Consider the following 20,108-nt stretch of genomic DNA (forward strand, 5'->3'; position numbering starts at 1 on the left):
TCTTCTTGATTCCAGGTCCAACATTCCACCTACTGTGCTATCTAGCTGCTGGAGCATTTAGGAGCTCTTACAGCCAGTCAATAAACATTTATTAAGCATCTACTATGTGCCAGGCTCTATGATAAGCACTTACACAATAAATCGAAGCACTTATCTAGACAAGTGAACATCTGCAGTTTTCCTTCTGTCCTCACAGGCTCTAATTTCCATGGTTGTAGCATTCGGAACCAGGACTTAATGATACATTCTGTCTCATCCTCACAACGCTGATTCAACTTTCCCCTAGATCCTGAGATTTCTCCTGGCTCAATGCCAGGAGAAGTTCACAATGACTGTTCAACATTTGAACCACATTTTAGGCTATCCAGGGCCATGTTCTGGTTTTTATAATACTTCAAATATGTAATCCCAAATTTGGCATTTTCAAATCAAAGCTTCACAACCCAAAGGCCAGACCATCAGCAGCCTGGGTACAATGGTACAAGTTAACTGAAATTAACCGATCATTTTGTGTCCTTTCCACCTGTCCATCAGCTGCCTTCTTTTCATCCTCAATTGCTTTCCCCACTCCCTGCTTCCTCCCAGTATCCTATTCATGACAGTTCCAGTTCATGTGAACCAATACAAGGCACATTAACACCTTAACATGATTTAAGGATGTGTATGGGATTATTGCTGGAGCTTTTAAGAAATGGGGACAATCATTTCAAAACAAAAAATTGAATTTTTTTTTACTGCAAATTATTTGCAAATGTTCACGTTTCCAGTGTATTCATTACAAAAAGATACCCAAGAAAAACTTGGTTTTATCCAACTTTAAGGAATTATATAATTTACAAAAAATAAATATTTTTTTCCCATCTTAGAGAAGACATTTCTCTGGTTTTGGGGTCAGCAACATAATTCAAAGTCTGCATCTCTGAGTAAGTGGAAGGAAGCTCTCTTTGCTTTTGGATACCATTGTAATCACCTGCTGAGACAACATACACTGAGGAATCACGTTTTCTCCATTTCTTCCCAGGAACGCACAGGCAGGTCAAATGCACAATCAGCTCAGCTGCCTGCTGGGACTTAAGCACTGTCAAATATTTCTTAGCAACAGGGCACAAGTCTGAGGTGGTTGCTCTCCCTGAAGAAGTTGTGGGTGGGTCTGGATAAGAATCCGAGACTGAGAGTCAGGATTTCCACTCCCACCTCCATCAATAGGATCCTAGGGCTCTGGGGTCAGGAATTCAGAATTTAAAACAATGCTTGTAAGAATCTACTGGGTTCTTATTCTTAAGAACTAAGAATATTTGGGACAACCACAGTCCTCTTCTCTCTGAGCATTTCATAACCATAAACTTGTCCTTGCACATTTCAGTGATGTAGATACCTAGAGTATTTTAACCATTTTGGAGATGGAATAAAGGAGGTAGGGAAAAGAAAAAAAGGACAGGGAATTCAATGAGTTCCCCAAGGCAGAAAGTCAGCAATAAAAAACCTCAGAGCTCTGGATAGTTTTGCACCCTTCCCCTTTTAGCCCTGAAAAATCAACAACTTCTACCAAGTTTCCTGGATGCACAGTGAGGTGACTGGGTCAATTTGGTTGCCTCTAGCTTCTGGAAGAAGTCCTCTCAATGCCAGTGCACTTCAGAAGGTGTCCCACGAGTGCAATTTCTGAAGTATAAATGCATGAGAGTAAAGACAAGTGAAGTGAATCCTAGGGACAGAGGTGGTTAAGAAAGAAACCTTCTCACTTCCCCGGGAACTGTCAGCCATTCTATAGGGCACAGCAACGTGGTAAGAATAGTATAATCAAGTACAGTAATTAAAATCCTCACCAAAAAAACCGCAAACCAGAAAAATGTAGCGTGGTGGAAACGCAGCAAAGGGGAAATTAAATCAACAACCTAAGTGAGGATCTGGAAGCAAGAAAGCTTCTTGGAAAAGTCGGAAACTTAGGACTTCAGATCTTGAAAATATCTGAGGCAGTCTATTGGATTTGGTCACTAGCTAGCTAACTATGTGCAACCAACTTCTGAAGATCAACGTTCAGAAGAAGTCCTCTGAAAAGGGGCAAAAATGTGGGAAGTTGTACTCCATGGAGCATATATATGCATAGGGATGTATGGGGGAACACTGGAGGCTGGGGGCCAGGGGTAAAGCATTTATGGATATGAGAATGTGTGTGAGTCTGAAGAGGGGAGGCAAGAAGGTAGATGTAGCATCTGTCCCTCGTTCACCCTAGAATCCGAGCAGGTGAAGGGTAGAGACAGAATGAGGCGGCTGCTGCTGTTTTTGGTTTGAGGAGCAGAAGAGAATGAATTCCAGAAGGCTCACTAGATCTCCTCTGTGTCCAAAGAACATCAGCTTAGTTCAGTTCTGCCTGGAGGAGAAAACCACAGCCCTCACACCAAGCCTGCGTCTTTAGCCATGTTGTAGAAAATGCCTTTCTTCTGCAGGAGGACGGAAGGGGAACCACACTCCACGATTTCTCCTTTATCCAGGACAATCACTCTGAGGTGGGAAAAGAAAAAACATAAAAGTAAGGGACAGGGAATCAGACCCATAGTTGTGGGATATCTACCTCATGATGGTGTTGTCTGAAAGAAAAGGGGAGGGGGGAAAGGAATGAACATTTTTATATAGCACCTGCTATGTGCCAGTCACTGTGCTAAGCTTTTTTTTTTTTTTTTTACAAATATCATCTCACACCAATCCTGAGATGTATGATCCCCATTTTATAGTTGGGGAAATTGAGGCAATCAGAGGTTAAATGACTTTCTCAGGGTCACAGAGTTAGTAGGTGTCTGAAGCCAGATATGGACTCAGGTCATCCTGATTCCAGGCCCTGGGCTCTAGTCACAGTGCTACTCCAAGTAAAAAAATTCAGTGACTTTTCTGAGGGGAAAAACTATAAGGAGGAAATTATATCAATGACCGAGGTAAAGATATAAAAGCAAAGAAACTTCTCAGTAGAGTCAGAAAATCTGGACTTCAGATTTTGGAAAGATCTGAAGCAGTCTATCATACATGGTAACTAGCTCCTGAAGACCAACTTTCAAAAGAATTCATTAGCTGCTGCTGGCCATTCAGTACAAGCCCAGAGGGAAAATCAACCCTAGATCAGATGCCTAGAGAAAAAGGTGGACTTTACCTTGTGTAGTCCAGGATCGTGTTGAGCCGGTGAGCTATGGTGAGGACGGTACAATCATCAAACTGTGTGCGGATTGTAGACTGAATGAGGTTGTCTGTTTCCAGATCCACTGCAGCAGTAGCCTCATCCAATACCAAGATCTTGGTTTTCCTCAGCAAAGCCCGTGCCAAGCACACAAGCTGGCGCTGCCCAACACTACACCCCACAGGGAAAGAGAAAGAAGAGAAGAAAGGGGGGGAAGCAGAGAGAAAGAAAGGAGAGAAGAGGAGAGGGAGAGAGGGAAGACAGAAGGAGAGAGAGACAGAAAAAGTGGGAAGGAGGGAAGGGGAGAGAGAGAGAGACAGATATTAGAAAACAACAACCCAACACACACATGAGCAGACACCTTTTCTCACTTATTCCAGTCAAAGAGAACCTTCTTAGTGAACGAACTCATGCTATTTCCTTATGCTTAGCTCACTTGCTATGAGAATTTAAAAACATTTTCCATTCTAATCAATCAATAAACATTTATTAAGCACCTATTATGTGCCAGGCACACTTTGATGTAATGTAATATCAGCTTCAATAACCTTTCCTACAGAGAATACAGATACTTTTACTGTAAACTAATAATACAATATTTAATATCTTCATATATGGTGGTAGGAGCATCTACCAGAGTCCCCAAATGTGTGGGATAGGTTAGTGCTTTTCCTTAAAAGGAAATTGTTCTCAAGGCTTAATTGGCTCAGGGGACTTGTGCTCAGACTACTGACAAACCTTGGTGGCCTGAGGAGCTAATTCACCTAGGCTTTGAGGCTTCCTACTGGCAGACCTGGAACATGACCAACACCAGATGACCAAACCAGGAAAACTATACTGAATTGACTGTCTCCTCAATGAATAGATTTTCCTTGCTCTGAGGGTCCTTTTCCCTGCAATGATAACCACCTTTTGCTAACTGGTTAGATATACTATTAAGTGTCTTGTTTCACTCTAATCTCAAACCTGAGGGAGCAGCCTGAACTGATCAGTTCTGGTATATTATTCTGTGTTTCTAATAGAAAACAGAATCTTCGGAGACTGGCAATTCAACTGACATTTTGAAAGTATAACCTATCCTGTTTAGAGAAAGATTGAGAAACAGAGAAAGAGAATAAAAAGAACTTCATTCTGAAAATTATTTGAACTCCTATGAGGAAACATTAAAAAGAGAATTCTTTAGAGAACTGGGAAAAGTTATTTCCTTAAGAGAACTGAACAGTGTGACTGTTTCTAGAACCGAGGAAAAGTGAGCAGTTGACGAGATGATTAAAGGTGACTTTTTGTTCATCACACAGCTAATAAATAGTATAATCAGTGTTGATCAGCTGTTTTTCAGTTGTGTCTGACTCTTTGCAAACCCATTTGGGGTTTTCTTGGAAGAGATACTGGAGTGTTCTATCATTTCCTTCACCAGCTCATTTTACAGATGAGGAAACTGAGGCAAACAGGATTAAGTGACTTGCCCAGGGTCACACAGCTATTAAGTGTCTGAGATCATATTTGAACTCAGGTCAGATTTGAACTCAGGAAGATGAGTCTTCATGACACCAGGCCCAGCACTCTATCCACTGTGCCACCTAGTTGCTCCTAATATAGACAATAATTGATGTCTATTTAATCCTCGGAGATTAGGTTTGATACATACATACGAGTTAGTAAATACTTATAAGAAAGGAGGTTTTATTAGTCTATTTAACAAATACTATTTAACAGATTGAGGTGGGGGCTTATCACTAATTGTTTAGTTAATAAGAAAAATGTTTCAATTTAAGTAATTAATGTAGAATACAAAATATATCCTCTGAGAATCCAGGATGACAGAATAGGAAAATGAGGCAGTAACAGTTAAAAAAAAGGATGACCTCCTCCCTCACCAAGGCTACATCTGTGCAATACTAATAACTGTTACATTTACATGTCAATAGAATCCTCATCTGTCATAAGCCTGAGAAATCATGCTTCCTTCTGCACTTAGAGTAAGTACACACTGTGTCTCTGCTGAGAGGAGACAGATATGGTTCCCTATCAATATTTATAATGGTTTGCTTTATCGACCTGAGTTCTTTCAATATTGTTAATCCTCTACTCTGCTACATTAATTGTTCTGTTTCTGCTTACTTTATTCTGCATTAGTTCATAAAAATCTTCTCAAGTCTCTGCATTCTTCACTGTTTCTTACAACACAATGCTATTCTATTATGTTCATATACATAACATGTTCAACCATTCCCCATCTGACACGCACTAACTGTGTTTCCAGTTCTTTGTTATCATAAAGAAGTGTTGCCATAAATACTTTTGACCCCTCTGTGAAGGTTGCCTAGTGGTGGCATCCTACATGGGCTTTCAACTCCCATTTAACAGAAAGGAAAAGTGAAGCAAGCCTGGAGAAATTAAATGAGGTTGTGAGAAGTAATTAGTGGAAGAGCTGAGATTGGGATCAAAACTTCCCATTCACTCAGGGTGCCTCTGAGCTTGTCCTTATCTGAACAAACAAGAGCTTGCTTTGTCTAGCAAGGACTGGAATTACCTTGCTACCAGTGATTTTATCAGCAGCTCTATAAAGCATTCCACCCTTCTTCCTGGGGTCTTTGGAGTCAACCTGTTTTCTGATATTCTGTGCTAGAATGACCAATCTTGACCTTGAAGAGCAGATGGTAAAACACACTTTCCTCTTCTCAGAAGAGGTAGAAAACCACAGGTCCAGAAGGTTGCCTACACTGTCAGACTCTGCTGAGATATTTTTCTTTGGTACAAGGGAGGATCAATAAAAGGGGAGAAAGGGCAGTAAATCAGGGGAAAAAAATCATTAATATGATTTAAAAAAACCTCTCATGAAAAACAGAAGTTAGTAGGTGACTCTTGGCCCAGAGTCAGAGTTTAACTTTTATCTAAGTGGAAGAACATTGGGGCCAAGCATTCTGGGTTTCAGTGCACAGCTACCATTTTGTCCCAATCTTGAAACACAAGAGCAAGAGTGGGAGTGACAGCACATATGCTAGGGCAGTAGGAGGGACAGGAGGAGTCCACTGCTCCCACCTTGAGTCATCATAATCTCTTTACCTATGGAAGGATTGAGACTTGCAAAAAACAATGTCTCTGAGGACAATCTGAATCCCCAGATAGGATTTTAGCTCCACATTTCATTTGACTAATACAAGTCTTCCTGCAATGATCCCTTACACAACCATTCCCTAAAACCTATACCAGGATTCAATCTTAAGGCAGTCAAATTGCCCTAATCCAAGCCAAAGGACACTCAGAAGTGAGGAAGATTGTCTTTATCCAAGCTTGTACATCCCCCATCCAAACAAGCACAATTTTTTTAAATGGTTAATTTACTTGTTTCTACTTTGTTAGATACTAAGTGTTTTATATATGATTTTATTCTTTATTTGGTATGCTTATCTTTTGCTATTGTTAGCAGGTTTTAAAATGTATAATTTTTAAAATGTGCTGTTGGGTTGATTGGTTGTTCGGTTTGTGGTGTGTCTGTGTGTGTGTGTGTATCTGTCTGTCTGTCTGTGTGTCTGTGTGTGTGTGTTTAAGAGAGAGGAGGAAGCCCATGCCTCTGACCCTACCTCAGATTCTCTCCTCCTTCTGTACACTCATGATTCAACTTATCAGGAAGAGTTGACACAAAGTTCTTCAAGTGAGCCAGTTCCAAAGATGTCCAGATTTCTTCATCTGAGTACTGGTTAAATGGATCCAGGTTCATGCGCAGGGCGCCGGAAAACAAGACTGGATCCTATTCAAAGGAAAGTTTGGAATGTACCATGACTCAAGGCAGAGAAGATGCTAGAGGAGCTGCCCTATGGGCTCAGTGAAGTAATTCCCTTTATCATTAGCTAAAAGACAGGCTTCACTCTCTTTCTAAGACAGATCTAATTTTCCATGAAAGGAAACTGAGGCCTCGGACGGTTGAATAACTTCCCAGAGTCACCCAGGTAGTAAGTGTCAGATGTGGGATTTGAACCCAAGGGCCTAGACAGCAAGATAAGCTTTTTGTGCTCTTTACCATAGATGTAAAAATAGTCCTACGCATGGGAAAACCAGAATGATGCACGTCCGACAATCCCTTGTTTTGGCTTCCAAATGAAGAAGTTATATAGGGAAAGGACAGATCAGAGACTGTTCTTTACCATCTGAGCACTAAGAGCTCTCAGATTTCCAAAGTCTGAGTTGGATGTATAAGGAAGGAGTGATGTAGGCCACAAAAAATTGCACATATTCACATTCCACATCTGAACCAGTCCATTTATGGTACTTAGGGATAGTGCCATGGAGAGTAATAATAGCTCCCATCTATCAAGCACTTCAGAGTTTACAAAATGCTTTCCTCACAACAATCTGGGAAGGTAGGTAGAGTAAGTACTATTACCCCATTTTAGAAATGAAGAAACTGAGGGCCTAGAAGCAAGAAATAAGTTTTGTAATCAATGCAGTGATTTACAAATGTGAGCTGTTACTCATGAGACGAGGCACGCTAGGGTCCCACAGAAAACAAATGACAGAGTCACAATTCAAACCCAGGTACTATGGCTCCAAGCCTGGAACTCTTCCCATTACTCTCTGATGGCAAATATTTGAAAAGGAAGCCAAAGAGCAAATAAATTTCCTTTATGGTTCCTACTAGAGGATGTATGGCCTAAAAATGCCATCTATGCCTACCCTTTATTATTCCCCTTACCCCTAATCACTGCTTAAATGTACCATTTGACTTCTTATCCAAAAAATGTCCCAGGCATCAGATAATTTCTTTCTTTCTTTCTTACACATCATTAGCTATGATTGAGCCCCTATATACCCTTACATCTGCAGGATGTTAACCAGAGTGCTAATGATAAACACCAAATTTATTTGGAGCCCAAACCCAGCAACTATTTATTAATCCAGACCTGGCTAGGGCCTAGGATCAGCCAGCCAGTGATAACAATTTCTCAACCAGCTCCTTTAAAAAAATATCTTCTTTAGACAGAGGAAGCACCTAATACCTCAAAACAGGGTTGTAGTTCCTGTAAGAGTAAATAAATTTTTTTAAGTCTGACTTTAAGGCCCTCTGCAATTTGACCTTTAACCTTGGTTCCCACTACTCTCCTACATAAGCCCCTCCAATTCCAAACTGTCTTAATCAAGACAAACTATGCTACTTTTTTTTTTTTAGGCAATTGGGATTAAGTGACTTGCCCAGGGCCACACAGCTAGTAAGTGTCAAGTGTTTAGTCTGAGGCCAGATTTGAACTCAGGTCCTCCTGACTTCAGGGCCGATGCTCTATCCACTTCGCCACCTAGCTGCCCCCTAGACTATTCCACTTGTGGCCAATGGAAACTACTGTGGCATGATGAGTTTTAATTTATAAAAAGGAAATTATATTTAAAATCTTAAAACAATGGTTTATATACAAATATCAATTTAGAAAGTTCTATTTGCAGCTCTGTGAAATAGAGGTTGGAGACTTCTAACTCAAAAATAGATGATGATAAAAGACTTCGTTCCTAGTATCTCATACAAAATATGCAAAGATCATATTTATCTGAGAAAATTTTCATATAACCACATGTCAAAAATGAAAAATTAATTAAAATCACTGTCTAAAAACTTGACAGGGATGCTACAGAAGGAATTCTTATAATGTGTAGGAAGGTATAATTAGATCACCTCTAAGATTTCACTTCCAACTCTGTATGATCAAATTCATCCGAGATATTAAAATTTTAAAAAATAATTTTAAAAGTCAGCCTTCAGCAACATAAGCTATTTAAAAGTTGCCTTCTTCCCTCCCCTAGCTCTATACCTGAGGGATAATGGTGATCTTGAACCTGAGGTGATGCAGCCCAATCTTGGCAATATTGACACCATCAATGACGATCTCTCCTTCTGCAGACTCATTGATACGAAATAAGCCCAGGGTGAGCGATGACTTGCCTGCTCCCGTCCGACCTACAATCCCAACCTGTTGGATAACACCAAATGGAGATGCCTGAACATTGGGCTCCCTGGGGACCGTACAAGAATGACTCCAATCCCTCCCCTACTCCAGTACCAAACGCATTCGATGACAGCCATCAGCCTACTGCTACACCTACAACAACAGTGTTGTCTTCCCCGCTCAAAACTTCCCAGAGACAGCTTCAAGGCCTTCATTCTCTTCTTCCAAAAACGGCTAAGGAACAAGATGTCATTTTGGAATCTGATTTTGTAAAACATTGCCAGAGTGATAATGGTACTATCTCCATCTTCCTGGGCCAAAGCTGAGCCATTGTGGTTTCCAAAGAAGGCCGCTCAACCAAGTGGAAGCTGAATGGTCTCTTTTCTGAGAGAATAGTGACTTTAGTCGGTTCTATTTGCCTGGCCATAGTGGCCTTTTAGCTGACATTTTTAGGATCGCACCCACACCTGTGTTGAAGAGGCAGCTTAAAAGCTAGAGAAACAACTCATGCAGGTCAGGAAGAGGAAGCTCAAGGTCCAGGTAGAGGATAGGTACCTACCTTCTCCCCTCCTTCAATGGTAATATTGATGTGTTTCAGAACTAAGTCTAAGTCCTCCCGATAACGTAAACTGAAGTTTCGGAATTCCACTCGGCCCTGCTGTGGCCAGTTGCTGGGAGGGGCCGTTTCTTCGATATCCCACGGAGCCTAAAATCATAGCCAGGGAAGATGGTCAGTGGAGAGATCAATCTAATCCCACAAGCACTGATTAACTGCTTACTCTGTTCTTGAAATTCTGCTAGGCACTAAGGGGACAATTACAAAAGAGAAACAGTCCCTGCCCTCCAGGAGCTTATAATCTACTGGAGGGACATAATATATACAGATAAGTATATACAAAAGGTGTGTAAGCTAAACACAAAGTAATTAGGGGGCTGAAGGAGGAGCACTAACAATTTGGAAGCATCAGGAAAGGCCTTGTATAAAAGGTGACACATGAGTTGAAATCTGAAGAAAGCTAGAGATTCTTGGATATTCATTAGCAAAGTGAACGGCAATCCCTTCCCTGGTCCCAAGTGCAATAAGCTTCCAAGGACTTCTGACTTAAAGAACTCCAAAGCCACCCAAAAGTTCCATATTCCCATCTCTACCAGAAAAACTTTCAAATCAGTGGCTTAGCATAGTCCAATCATCCTGCTTCCTTCCCCACCCAGAGTCCCAAGGAGTGACACTACTTTCTAGGACAGGGGCATCAGATTCCTGAGGGTCACATACTGACTTAGAAAACCACAAATTAACATCATCCATGTTGTAGTCCATTTTTATTTGTTTTACTAGATATTTCCCAATTACTTTTTTTATAGACTGCTAGAGAGTTGGACGCCTCTGCCCAGGAAGATGCCACAAAGCTTCTGTTGACATAAACTTAGAGAACCTCAGAGCTGGAAGAGCCATTAGAGATGCAATCAGTATTAGATCACAGGATCTGGAAGTAGAAAAGACCTCAGCAGTCATACTACCCTCTTTTTATGGAGGAGGAAACTAGGCCCTGGGGGAGTTTAAGTGACTCATCTGCAGTCATGCAAGCAGGAAATGGCAGAGCTGATACTAGAATTCAGATCATTGTGACTCCCAGTTCAGCACCATTATCACTGTACCATATAACTCTAAAATGTTGGGTTGGTTTTTTTTTGTTTTGTTTTGTTTTTGGGGAGGGAGGGCTTCTGTTGGCAGTTTGAGACAGGTAGGAAAGGAACACAAAAGACCTTTCTGTTCCAACGGTGAAAGAAGCCTTTCTACTAGGGGTTCATTAATAGAGCAAAGGGGGGCAAACGGATGCTTTTACTCTGTCTTGACCACAGAAGGCACTATCTTTGCTGGATTACACTGAACAAGGGCAAATGCAGGTTGTTGCTGCTACTAAAACAAATGTCACCCAGGAAACTTCTGAGTCTTAAGAAAAGGATGAATCAGGAGCAACTCAACGTGGTGCTACAAGTAACACCTCATATATTCAAAGTCCTTGTAACTGAATTTTCTAAGTAATAAAATATTGCCATTTAAACCCTTAAGTTTGTTTTTGTTTTGACTACCTGGAGATCTTTCTGTCACATTACAGGCTTTCTTGTCCTTTTAAGTCACATATAGAGAACTTAATTGAACCATTCTGGATGACTCAAAGTAATTAATAGCTCTGAACATCAATTCTGCTGAAAAAGAATATAGAGACATCTTCAGGGACTCTTGAGGGGTTTAGGATTGTTTAATCCTTTTATTAAACCCCACCCCCTCCAGGCTTCTATGCTTTTTAAGTCCTTGTTCTTCCTTAAGAGTTTTTCCTTATAGCTTTTACTTCTTCCTGTTATTATTATGTGTTCTTTTTAAACGTTTTTAATGTGCTATGTTGGCAGCTAACTGGCACAGTGGATAGAGTGCCAGCCCTGGAGTCAGGAAGACTCATCTTCATAAGTTCAAATCTGGCCTTAGATACTTACTAGCTGTGTGACCCTGGGCAAGTCACTTATCCCTGTTTGCCTCAGTTTCCTCATCTGTAAAATGAGCTGGAAAAGGAAATGGCAAACCACTCCAGTTATTGTTGCCAAGAAAATCCCAAATGGGGTCATGAAGAGAAGAGTTGGACATGACTAAAAATGACTGAACAACAAATATGCTACGAGCTGGAAAACCAAGTAACTGAGAATTAGAACATCTAAATTAAAAGTAAGTAGGGTACTTTTCTCATAGCAGAGAGCCTCTCAGGCTTTTGCTGCTGTTTAGTTGTTCAGTTGTATCCAACTCTTCGTGACCCTGTGGACCAGTGAACACCAGTATTGTCCATGGGGATTTGTTGACAAAGATACTGGAGTGGTTTGCCATTTCCTTCTTCAGTGGATTAAGGCAAACAGAGATTGACTTGCCCAGGATCACACAGCCAGTAAGTGTCTGAGGCTGCATTTGAACTCAGGACTTCATGACTCTAAGTCCAGCACAACTGCCCACTATACTACCTACTTACTTGCAGAGTTTGGCTAAATGATGTCCAATGACAACCAAGTTCATTTGGAAAAGGCTTTTAACTTGCACCTCTTTGTATTTCTTAAATCTTCTTCTGTATTACTTCTTGACTGGTTTACAAAAGAGCGCAGATTTAAAGCTGAAAGAGACCTTATTATCTAATCCAACCCTCTCATTTTACAGATGAGGAAACTGGGGCCAAAAGAGTTCAGTGACTCATCCAAAGTCTTATATTTGGGTTCCAAAAATCAAATTCATCAAGTACAAGAGCTAGGCAATAGTTAGTCTAAAAAAGACGGGAGACAGGACCATGGAGGTATTTTAGTAAAATCCAAAGCTCAATATGGGTCAACAGTCTAGACTGATATGGCAGTCAAAAAAAAAAAAAAACTAATGCAATCTTAGGCTATAATTTGTGATGTTCAGGACTAGGCATACTCTGTACTGATCAGACCATACCTAGAATATTTAATTTCAGTTCTGGGTACCAGAGAACTAAAGGAAATTGATAAGCTGGAAATCAGGCAGAGAAGGTGACTAGGATGGTAAAGATCTGGCCTCCTATTAAGAATTGACTAAAGGAACTGTGGGGAATAATTAGAGTGATTTTAATAGAAGAAGCTATTCTATACTGTATACTCACTGAGATAGGCAGGATACACAAATGTTCTTCATGTTCATCACATGCCCAGAAACATGAAAATGCTTCACTGATACCCAGTGAGACTCCTAAGAGTGGACCTCAAAAGAAGACTGAATGGTGCAGTACCAGTTTTCAGAAGAGGGGAGAGAACTAAGAAGTCATTTTAAAATCTTTTTAGGTGGCTGTGTAGGGCTATGTTTCACACACTGAAGGTTTCATGAAAATGAAGCCAAGAAGAAAGTTTTTCCTAGAGGTAATTCAACATTTCAAATCTCAGGACCCTAAAACATGGACAATATGCCAGTGATAAGATAGATTAGACAGTCAAACATAAAGCAGAAACTCCAAGTGCAATACCCCATATTTCCATTAGAGGAAGCTCATGCCATTCTTTTGGAAGAACCCATTCTTGACTTAGGAGTAAGAATCTTGCTTAGTTCCACAAAGATGGACAGGTTTAGCCATTTCAGAAAATTAAAGAGTAAGCCTGTTGGGTTTCTAGGTGGAATGTGATCCTTCTGTTTCTGCTGATAACCTTGGGTCCCTGTTCTACGTCTGGTGGACATTTTCTTGGTGTCTCAGGGTTTAAGTCAAGACATACAGTCAGTAACAGAACAGACTCCCAATGCTGTTGGGCAAGATGATTCTAGGTGAAGGTCAAGCACCTTTCCCAAATGCAAAAACACTTTACCTCCTTCTCTGTTTCTGAATATTCTTTGAGTCTCTCCACAGCAACGATGTTTGTTTCCATCTCCGAGGACATTCTTACCAGCCAGTTCAAGTATGTGGTGACCTACAAAAGCAGAATTCATCTCAGTGAAAGGTCCTCATCCACCTTGCCCACAAACACTCCTTATCCCAAGAATCTCTAAGAAAAACATTTCTGAAAAATCCCCAAAAAACATATAGTTCATGGTAACCTCTTAAAGCACAAGACCAAGGGCACCTCTATCTTCAGTGTCTTGTCAAACCCTCTGGGATACCCTACTGGCATGGGACATGATCACAGAGACAATGACAGGAAAATCACAAAGAATTCTCAAATTCAAGCATCTCTGAAAGTCCTCAATAATAATCCTTTGCATCTGTAGTATGCTTTATGTTTCAAAAATATTCTCCAAGAGTTTTTTTGTCATGAACCCCTTTGGCATTCTGGTGAAGTCTATGGAACTCTGCCCAGAATGATGTTCTTAAATGCATAAAAAAAAATATAGGATTAAAACGGAAACCAATTATAATGAAATAGTCATCAAAATATTTTTTAAAAAAAGAAGCCCTGCATTATCCATTTTACTCTTATCAGGAATTCTGTGAGGTAGGCAGGGCAGGTATCATTACCTCTATTGGACAGGGGTGCTAAGGCCAATTACTCAAGGTCACATACCGGGTCAGAGACAGAGCCAGCCCTGGAATCCCAATCTCCAAGACTGCAAGTCCAAGTAACCTTTCTACCACCCCATTCAAATATGACAACTGAATTCTGATTCTAAAGAGGCTAAGCAATCTTACCTTTAAATCCTCCCTCCCTTAGAGGGGCAGACAGCGCCACTCCTTAAAAGGAATTCTACCCCTACAACCCACCAAAAGTAATCCACAGTGTATGGAGAAGCAGGGAGAACACTAGACAAAGAGACAGGAAAGACCCAGGTTCTAATCCGAGCACCGCCATTAATTATCTGGACGTCTTCACTCCTCTGGACCTCACTTTCCTCACTTGTAAAATGAGGGGGTTGGACCAGAAGTGTAAGGTTGCCACACACCTTCGCTTATGCTAACTACCCCACACTTGGGATGTCTGGGGTAATTTGGAGTAGAACTCACATAGCAATCTTACCACACTTAAACCTCCCAGCCCTACAGTATCAGGTAATCTGATCAAGGTATGAATGAATGTAAATACCGCCTCCAACCTTTTTACTTCCCTGTGAGCTCACTGGGAAAAGAAGGCAAATAGGATGCAGGGAGTTTCACCTGAAGATAAGAAATGCTGTGGCAACAAAGGAATTAACATCCAGGGACTTTGCTTGCTAGCAATGACCACTCTTCATTGAGGGGTGGAATGCTACATAAGCTGTCAAGACTCAGTAGTTTGTGCCAGTCAGTTTTGTTTAACTTCTTTTCTTTGTTTCTAATGGAGGATTACAGTTTGGGCAGGGAGGACAGGGCAGGGAAAGTCCATTGGGAAATAATCATGGAGTAAAAAACAAAAGGCATGAAATCAGCAGGGGTTTAAGTCAGCTTATGTGGCTGGGTGAATGGACCAATGCCAAACACATTCTCATATGGTGGAAACAGCAGGAAGCCTGAGATCCAAAGCCCCAGTCCAAAAACAGTCCTGGGCAAAAGGTGCCCCTGAATTCCAGAACAATGTCAGATAAACATAAGGCAAGGGTTTCAGGCTATTTACGAAAGACATCAGCCTGTCGCTCTCCTGGATGTTCACCTTGCTTGAGATCAAAGTATTTCAAAATCCCCTTTCAGTTCTCAGATTCTAGGCTTCTGGGATTTTAGGTAATTTCCACATTTCCAAAATATCTCCCATGCTTCTGGGAATCAACATCAAAGGCAAAGCAAGGTGTTTCCTCATTAAAAGATCAAAGAAATAATTGAGAAGAGCTGGAAGGGGAAACAAGTTCTTCCCTGCAACCAAAGCTTTTATTGTTGTTGATGTCATTAAGTCACTTTTCAGTTGTGTCCAACTCTTTGTGACCCCATTTGGGGCTCTCTTGGCAAAGATACTGGAGTGGTTTGCCATTTCTTTCTCCACAGTTAAGGAAACTGAGGCAAACAGAGTTAAGCGACTCGACCAGGATCACACAGCTAGTACATGTCTGAGGCTAGATTTGAACTCAGGAAGATGAGTCTTCCTAACTCCAGGTCTGGCACCTGATCCATTGCACCACCTAGATCATAATGGACTCAAAATTGGGATGCAAGAACTCACAATCTTATACCCTTCCACCTCTTGCCCTCTTTAAAAATAATTTCGAATATCAGAAGATTTTCTTGCTCTTACCTGCAGGGAGTAAGAGACTGAGAGGCCCACCAAGCCAGGGCTGAGGCTGTGCCGGGATATAACAGAAAACAAGGCTGCAAAGAGAACGATGCAGTTTCCCACACATTCCAGTCGAACGGCCAGCCACCTGCAGAGACATACATACACATACCAGTCAACCCTGGGCTCCAAGATCCACCAAAGCAAAAAACATCCTTTATTCCTGAAAGATTCTTTCCATCTCTTGGTCTGAAAGAGGCTGGCTTAGGGACAAGAGAGGAAAGAATATGAAGAGATGACTAAAATAAAAGTAACTTTTGAATTATCCAGTATCATCAGGAAATGAGGTGAATTTTCCAGATAACAAAAGCTTGTTCTCTGAAAGTGACAATTTTTAAAAAGCATTTATTATTTTCTTTTTCCTGCTTCCCCCGTTTTTGAACAATTAAAAAAAAAAGAAAAAAGTAGTATACTGGTAACAAATATGTATAATCTACTAAAATAAATTCCCACATTGGCTATATACAAAAATATGTTTCTTTCTGCACTTTAAAAGTCCATTTTTGTCAGGAGTGAATGGAGCCTTCATCCTCCATGCCTGGAATCATGGTTTTTTGGGATTTTTTTAGGCTTTCTTGAAATGGAAATTTATTGCTGTATGTTTTGAATCCTCTCTTACATTCTGCTGCGCACATGGCAATGCTTTCTTTTTCTTTTATTATTTTGTATTTAAGTTTAAAATAAATTAATAAAAAAAAAAACTAAGGAGATCAGGAAAGGTTTCCTTTTTAAGGTGTAGCCTAAAGGGAGTTCTGAAGGTAGCTAAGGGTGCTAAAAGATAGGGGCACAAGAGTGAAGAGGAGAGGGTGCATTACAAGGGTAGCATCCAAGACACACTTGAAACCTTTCAGATATGAATATGGCGATGATGGAAGAAGCTGATGGCATGGGCATTCAAAAAAGATGTATTGGAATGTGTGGAATAGGATTAAGCAAATGGAATCATGGTTTCTTATTACATTTATCAGAGTGCTAAAGGCTTTCAAAGTTGTTTTTCTTTATAATGTTGTCATAGTATTAATTGTTCTCAAGTTCTGCTCACTTTTATTCTGCACAGTTCATAAAGATCTCATCAGTTTCCTCTAACCCTGTCCATCTTGTCATTTCTTACAGCACAATAATATTCCATTACATTCATAACCTATAATTTGTTTAGGCATTCCCTTACAGGTGGGCACACTCTTAATTCCCAGTTTTTTGCCACTATAAAAAGAACTGCTACAAATATTTTGGTACACATGGGTCTCTTTCCTCTTTATTTGATCTTTTTGGGATATAAGCCTAGCAGTAGTATTACTGGATCAAAGGGTATGCGCAGCTTAGTTCCAAATTACTTTCCAGAATGGCTGGATCAATTCACAGCTCCTCCAATTAATTAATTAATCCTCCAACATTTATCATTTTCTTCTTTCAACATATCTGCCAAGCTAATGGGTATGACCCCCTCAAAGTTGCTTTAATTTTATTTTGCTAATTATTAGTGATTTGGAACAATTTTTCAATTGATTGTTGACAGCTTGGATTTCTTTCGTGGAAAAACCCTTGGGCAGCTAGGTGGCACAGAGGATAGAGCACCAGTCAGGAGGACCTCACTTCGTTTTTTTGGGATTTTGTTTCTGTTTTTTAGGCAATTGGGGTTAAGTGACTTGCCCAGGGTCACACAGCTAGTAGGTGTCAAGTGTTTGGTCTGAGGTTGGATTTGAACTCAGGTCCTCCTGACTCCAGGGCCAGTGCTCTATCTACTGCGCCACTTCGCTGCCCCCAGCACCTCACTTCAAATCTGGCCTCAGACACTTGACATTAGCTGTGTGACCCAAAGCAAGTTACTTAACTCTAACTGCTTCACCAAAAAAAATAAATAAATAAAAAGGAGGGGAGGGTGCAGCTAGGTGGCACAGTGGATAGAGCACTGACCCTGGAGTCAGGACTATAGTTCAAACCCTGCCTCAGACACTTCACACTAACTAGCTGTGTGACCCTCACTGCCTCGCCCAAAGAAAAGAAAAAAAATCCTTGTTCACAGCCTTCAACTATTACAGAACTGCTCTTAATCTCATAAATTTTAATAAGTTCTATATATGTGTACAACATATATATGTGCATATAACATATCTGCATATATATAGCAGATTAGATACCTTTATCAAAAAACTTGTTACAAAGATTTTTTTCCCCAGTTACCTCTTTCTCTTCTAATTTTAAGTGTACTAGCTTTTTTGTGCTAAAATTTCTTCATTTTATATAATTAAAACTGTCCATTTAATCTTCTGTGATCTGCTCGGTCCCTTGGCAGTAACAAATCTCTGGGATGGATACCTTTCTAAAAAATATCACAACTCAGATTAAATGCAATGATCAACCTTGGTTCCAGAAGACATAATGAAACACAGTTCCTGTAGGTGGAGAGGTAGGGGCCTATGGGTGAGGAATGCTCCATATGTTGTCAGATAAGTCATTTTTCAGTTGCTTTTGCTTTCTTATCATGTAAAGGTGGCTCATAGATAAAGGACTGTAAAAAACAAGATGTTATCAACAAAACTAATTAAAATACATCATACCTTCCTGGTTTTTTAGTGAAGCAACTAGTATATAATTTCATCTTATCTTGATGACTCAGAGACATTAGAATGAACATCAATTGTTCTAGTGTTTCTTAATACAATGATGCCCTCAGGGGATACTGAGGCTGTTTGTCCCTGCACTAAATGGCCTACAGCTGTACTTTAAAGTTCTTGCATCATCAATGTAAAGATAAACCACAAGTCCTAAAGAATGAAGATGAAACATGACTCACCTCAAGATAGAGAGGTGATAAACTGAAAATTCAGAAATAGATACACATTTTTGAATGTGCCTATTGTGGGAATTTATGTTGCTAGATAATGTAGATATAGTCTGAGGAATTTTTTTTGCCTTTTAAAAAATTTGTTCATCGTGGGTGAGAGATATTAGAAAAGAAAGATTTATTTTAAAAAACTTGTTAGCTAAAAAAAAACTTCCAAAAAAAATATGAATAAATAGCTTATAATAAATTGCCTGCCTTGTCAATAAGGGGAGAAGGGAGGAAAAGAAGGAGACAATTTGGAGCTCAAAATTAAAAAAAAATCTTAAAAATTTTTTTTACATGTAATTGGAAAAAATATTTAAAATAAATAATATATTTATTTAACAATAGAAAACAAAAAAGAGTACTGTCTATGTCTCCTGTTCTATAGAGATGTGTCTCTTCCCTTCTGAATTACTGCCATCGGTGTCTTCCAGCTTCTAAATTACCATCATATTTTATACATAAATGTTTGGGAGAGATAAAAAGTTTCTGGATGGCATAAAGCCTGTACAGTTTACTTGAGAGGAAAGCATGAAGCTATCTCTAGCCCATCAAAGGGAAACAGTGAAATAATGTCTGGGTAAGCACCTAGAGAAGGGTTTATGATCTCCCAACAAGTACCCATTTGGACATTTTCTTTGCTTACTTCATGGCTATACTGGTTGCCCAAAGTCTTAACCACAAAATAAATGAAATTGTGTTATCTTGCTAAGGGTTCCCAGAAACCCTGGTATTTTGTCTCCCACCAATTCCAACAGACAACAAGGTAGTCTCTTTTGAAAGAAAAATGCTGGATCCCGGAGAATGCTAGCTCACCTATTGGCCACGATGCTGGGGTAATAAGCTTTCTGATTCTCATCCACCTTCAGGTCACTCTGCTGGATGAAACGTTGCTGTTCTTCAAAGGCACGGATGACGCTGACACCCAGGAGAGTTTCATTAAAGTGTGAATACACTGGAGATCGGCTGACCGACTCCAGGCGCTTCAACTGGCGTGAGGAGGCCACATAAAACCTCTGCGGGAGCATGTCAATAAGCAGAAAGTTACTCTTTATTAATCCGTCCAAATTCTTCCCCTAAAAACTGAGGGAAGCCACTAAGGTTTCATCAAGCCAACTGCTTATAATGTACTGTCCAATTCAATTAAGCTCTTAAAAGCTCGAAGGGCCAAGCAACCCCAAAGATTGCCAAGGAAAGCGTATGAGTGAGCAGTCATCACACTAGAGCCTTGACTACTTACCTCTGGATTTTGGACTCAATTTGATTCTTAACATAAATCCAGTGCTTTATGGGGTCTTTAAAGTCTCCAATAAATTCAGGCAACTAGATTTTTTTTTTTGTCTCTACATAAAGTGCACACAATAGACATTCTTTCTCAGGGATTCTAAAAGTTTAAGGGTTTTGCTGAAATAAGTATACCTAGTGCCGTGTGTGTGTGTGTGTGTGTGTGTGTGTGTGTGTGTGTGTGTGTGTG

The 20,108-nt window shown here is 40.2% G+C and overlaps 1 protein-coding gene across 4 annotated transcripts in view; it reads right to left on the reverse strand.

Moving 5' to 3' along the window:
• Positions 1-704: 704 nt before the first annotated feature.
• The window catches only part of ABCC1 (ATP binding cassette subfamily C member 1), a 138,693-nt gene continuing 119,289 nt past the window's right edge, over positions 705-20,108 (reverse strand). For all 4 annotated transcript variants that reach the window (XM_027839204.1, XM_027839205.1, XM_027839203.1 and 1 more), the window contains 8 exons: positions 19,451-19,650; positions 15,769-15,895; positions 13,444-13,545; positions 9,656-9,802; positions 8,962-9,120; positions 6,748-6,914; positions 3,140-3,334; positions 705-2,499 (listed from right to left, as the gene is read on the reverse strand). In XM_027839204.1, the coding sequence (XP_027695005.1) occupies positions 2,391-2,499; positions 3,140-3,334; positions 6,748-6,914; positions 8,962-9,120; positions 9,656-9,802; positions 13,444-13,545; positions 15,769-15,895; positions 19,451-19,650 (1,206 nt within the window). In that variant the 3' untranslated portion in view covers positions 705-2,390. The remainder of the gene's footprint in view (positions 2,500-3,139; positions 3,335-6,747; positions 6,915-8,961; positions 9,121-9,655; positions 9,803-13,443; positions 13,546-15,768; positions 15,896-19,450; positions 19,651-20,108) is intronic.

The sequence above is a fragment of the Vombatus ursinus genome, unplaced genomic scaffold (genome assembly GCF_900497805.2).
Source record: "Vombatus ursinus unplaced genomic scaffold, bare-nosed wombat genome assembly UNPS02014832.1, whole genome shotgun sequence".
Taxonomy (NCBI): Eukaryota; Metazoa; Chordata; class Mammalia; order Diprotodontia; family Vombatidae; genus Vombatus; species Vombatus ursinus.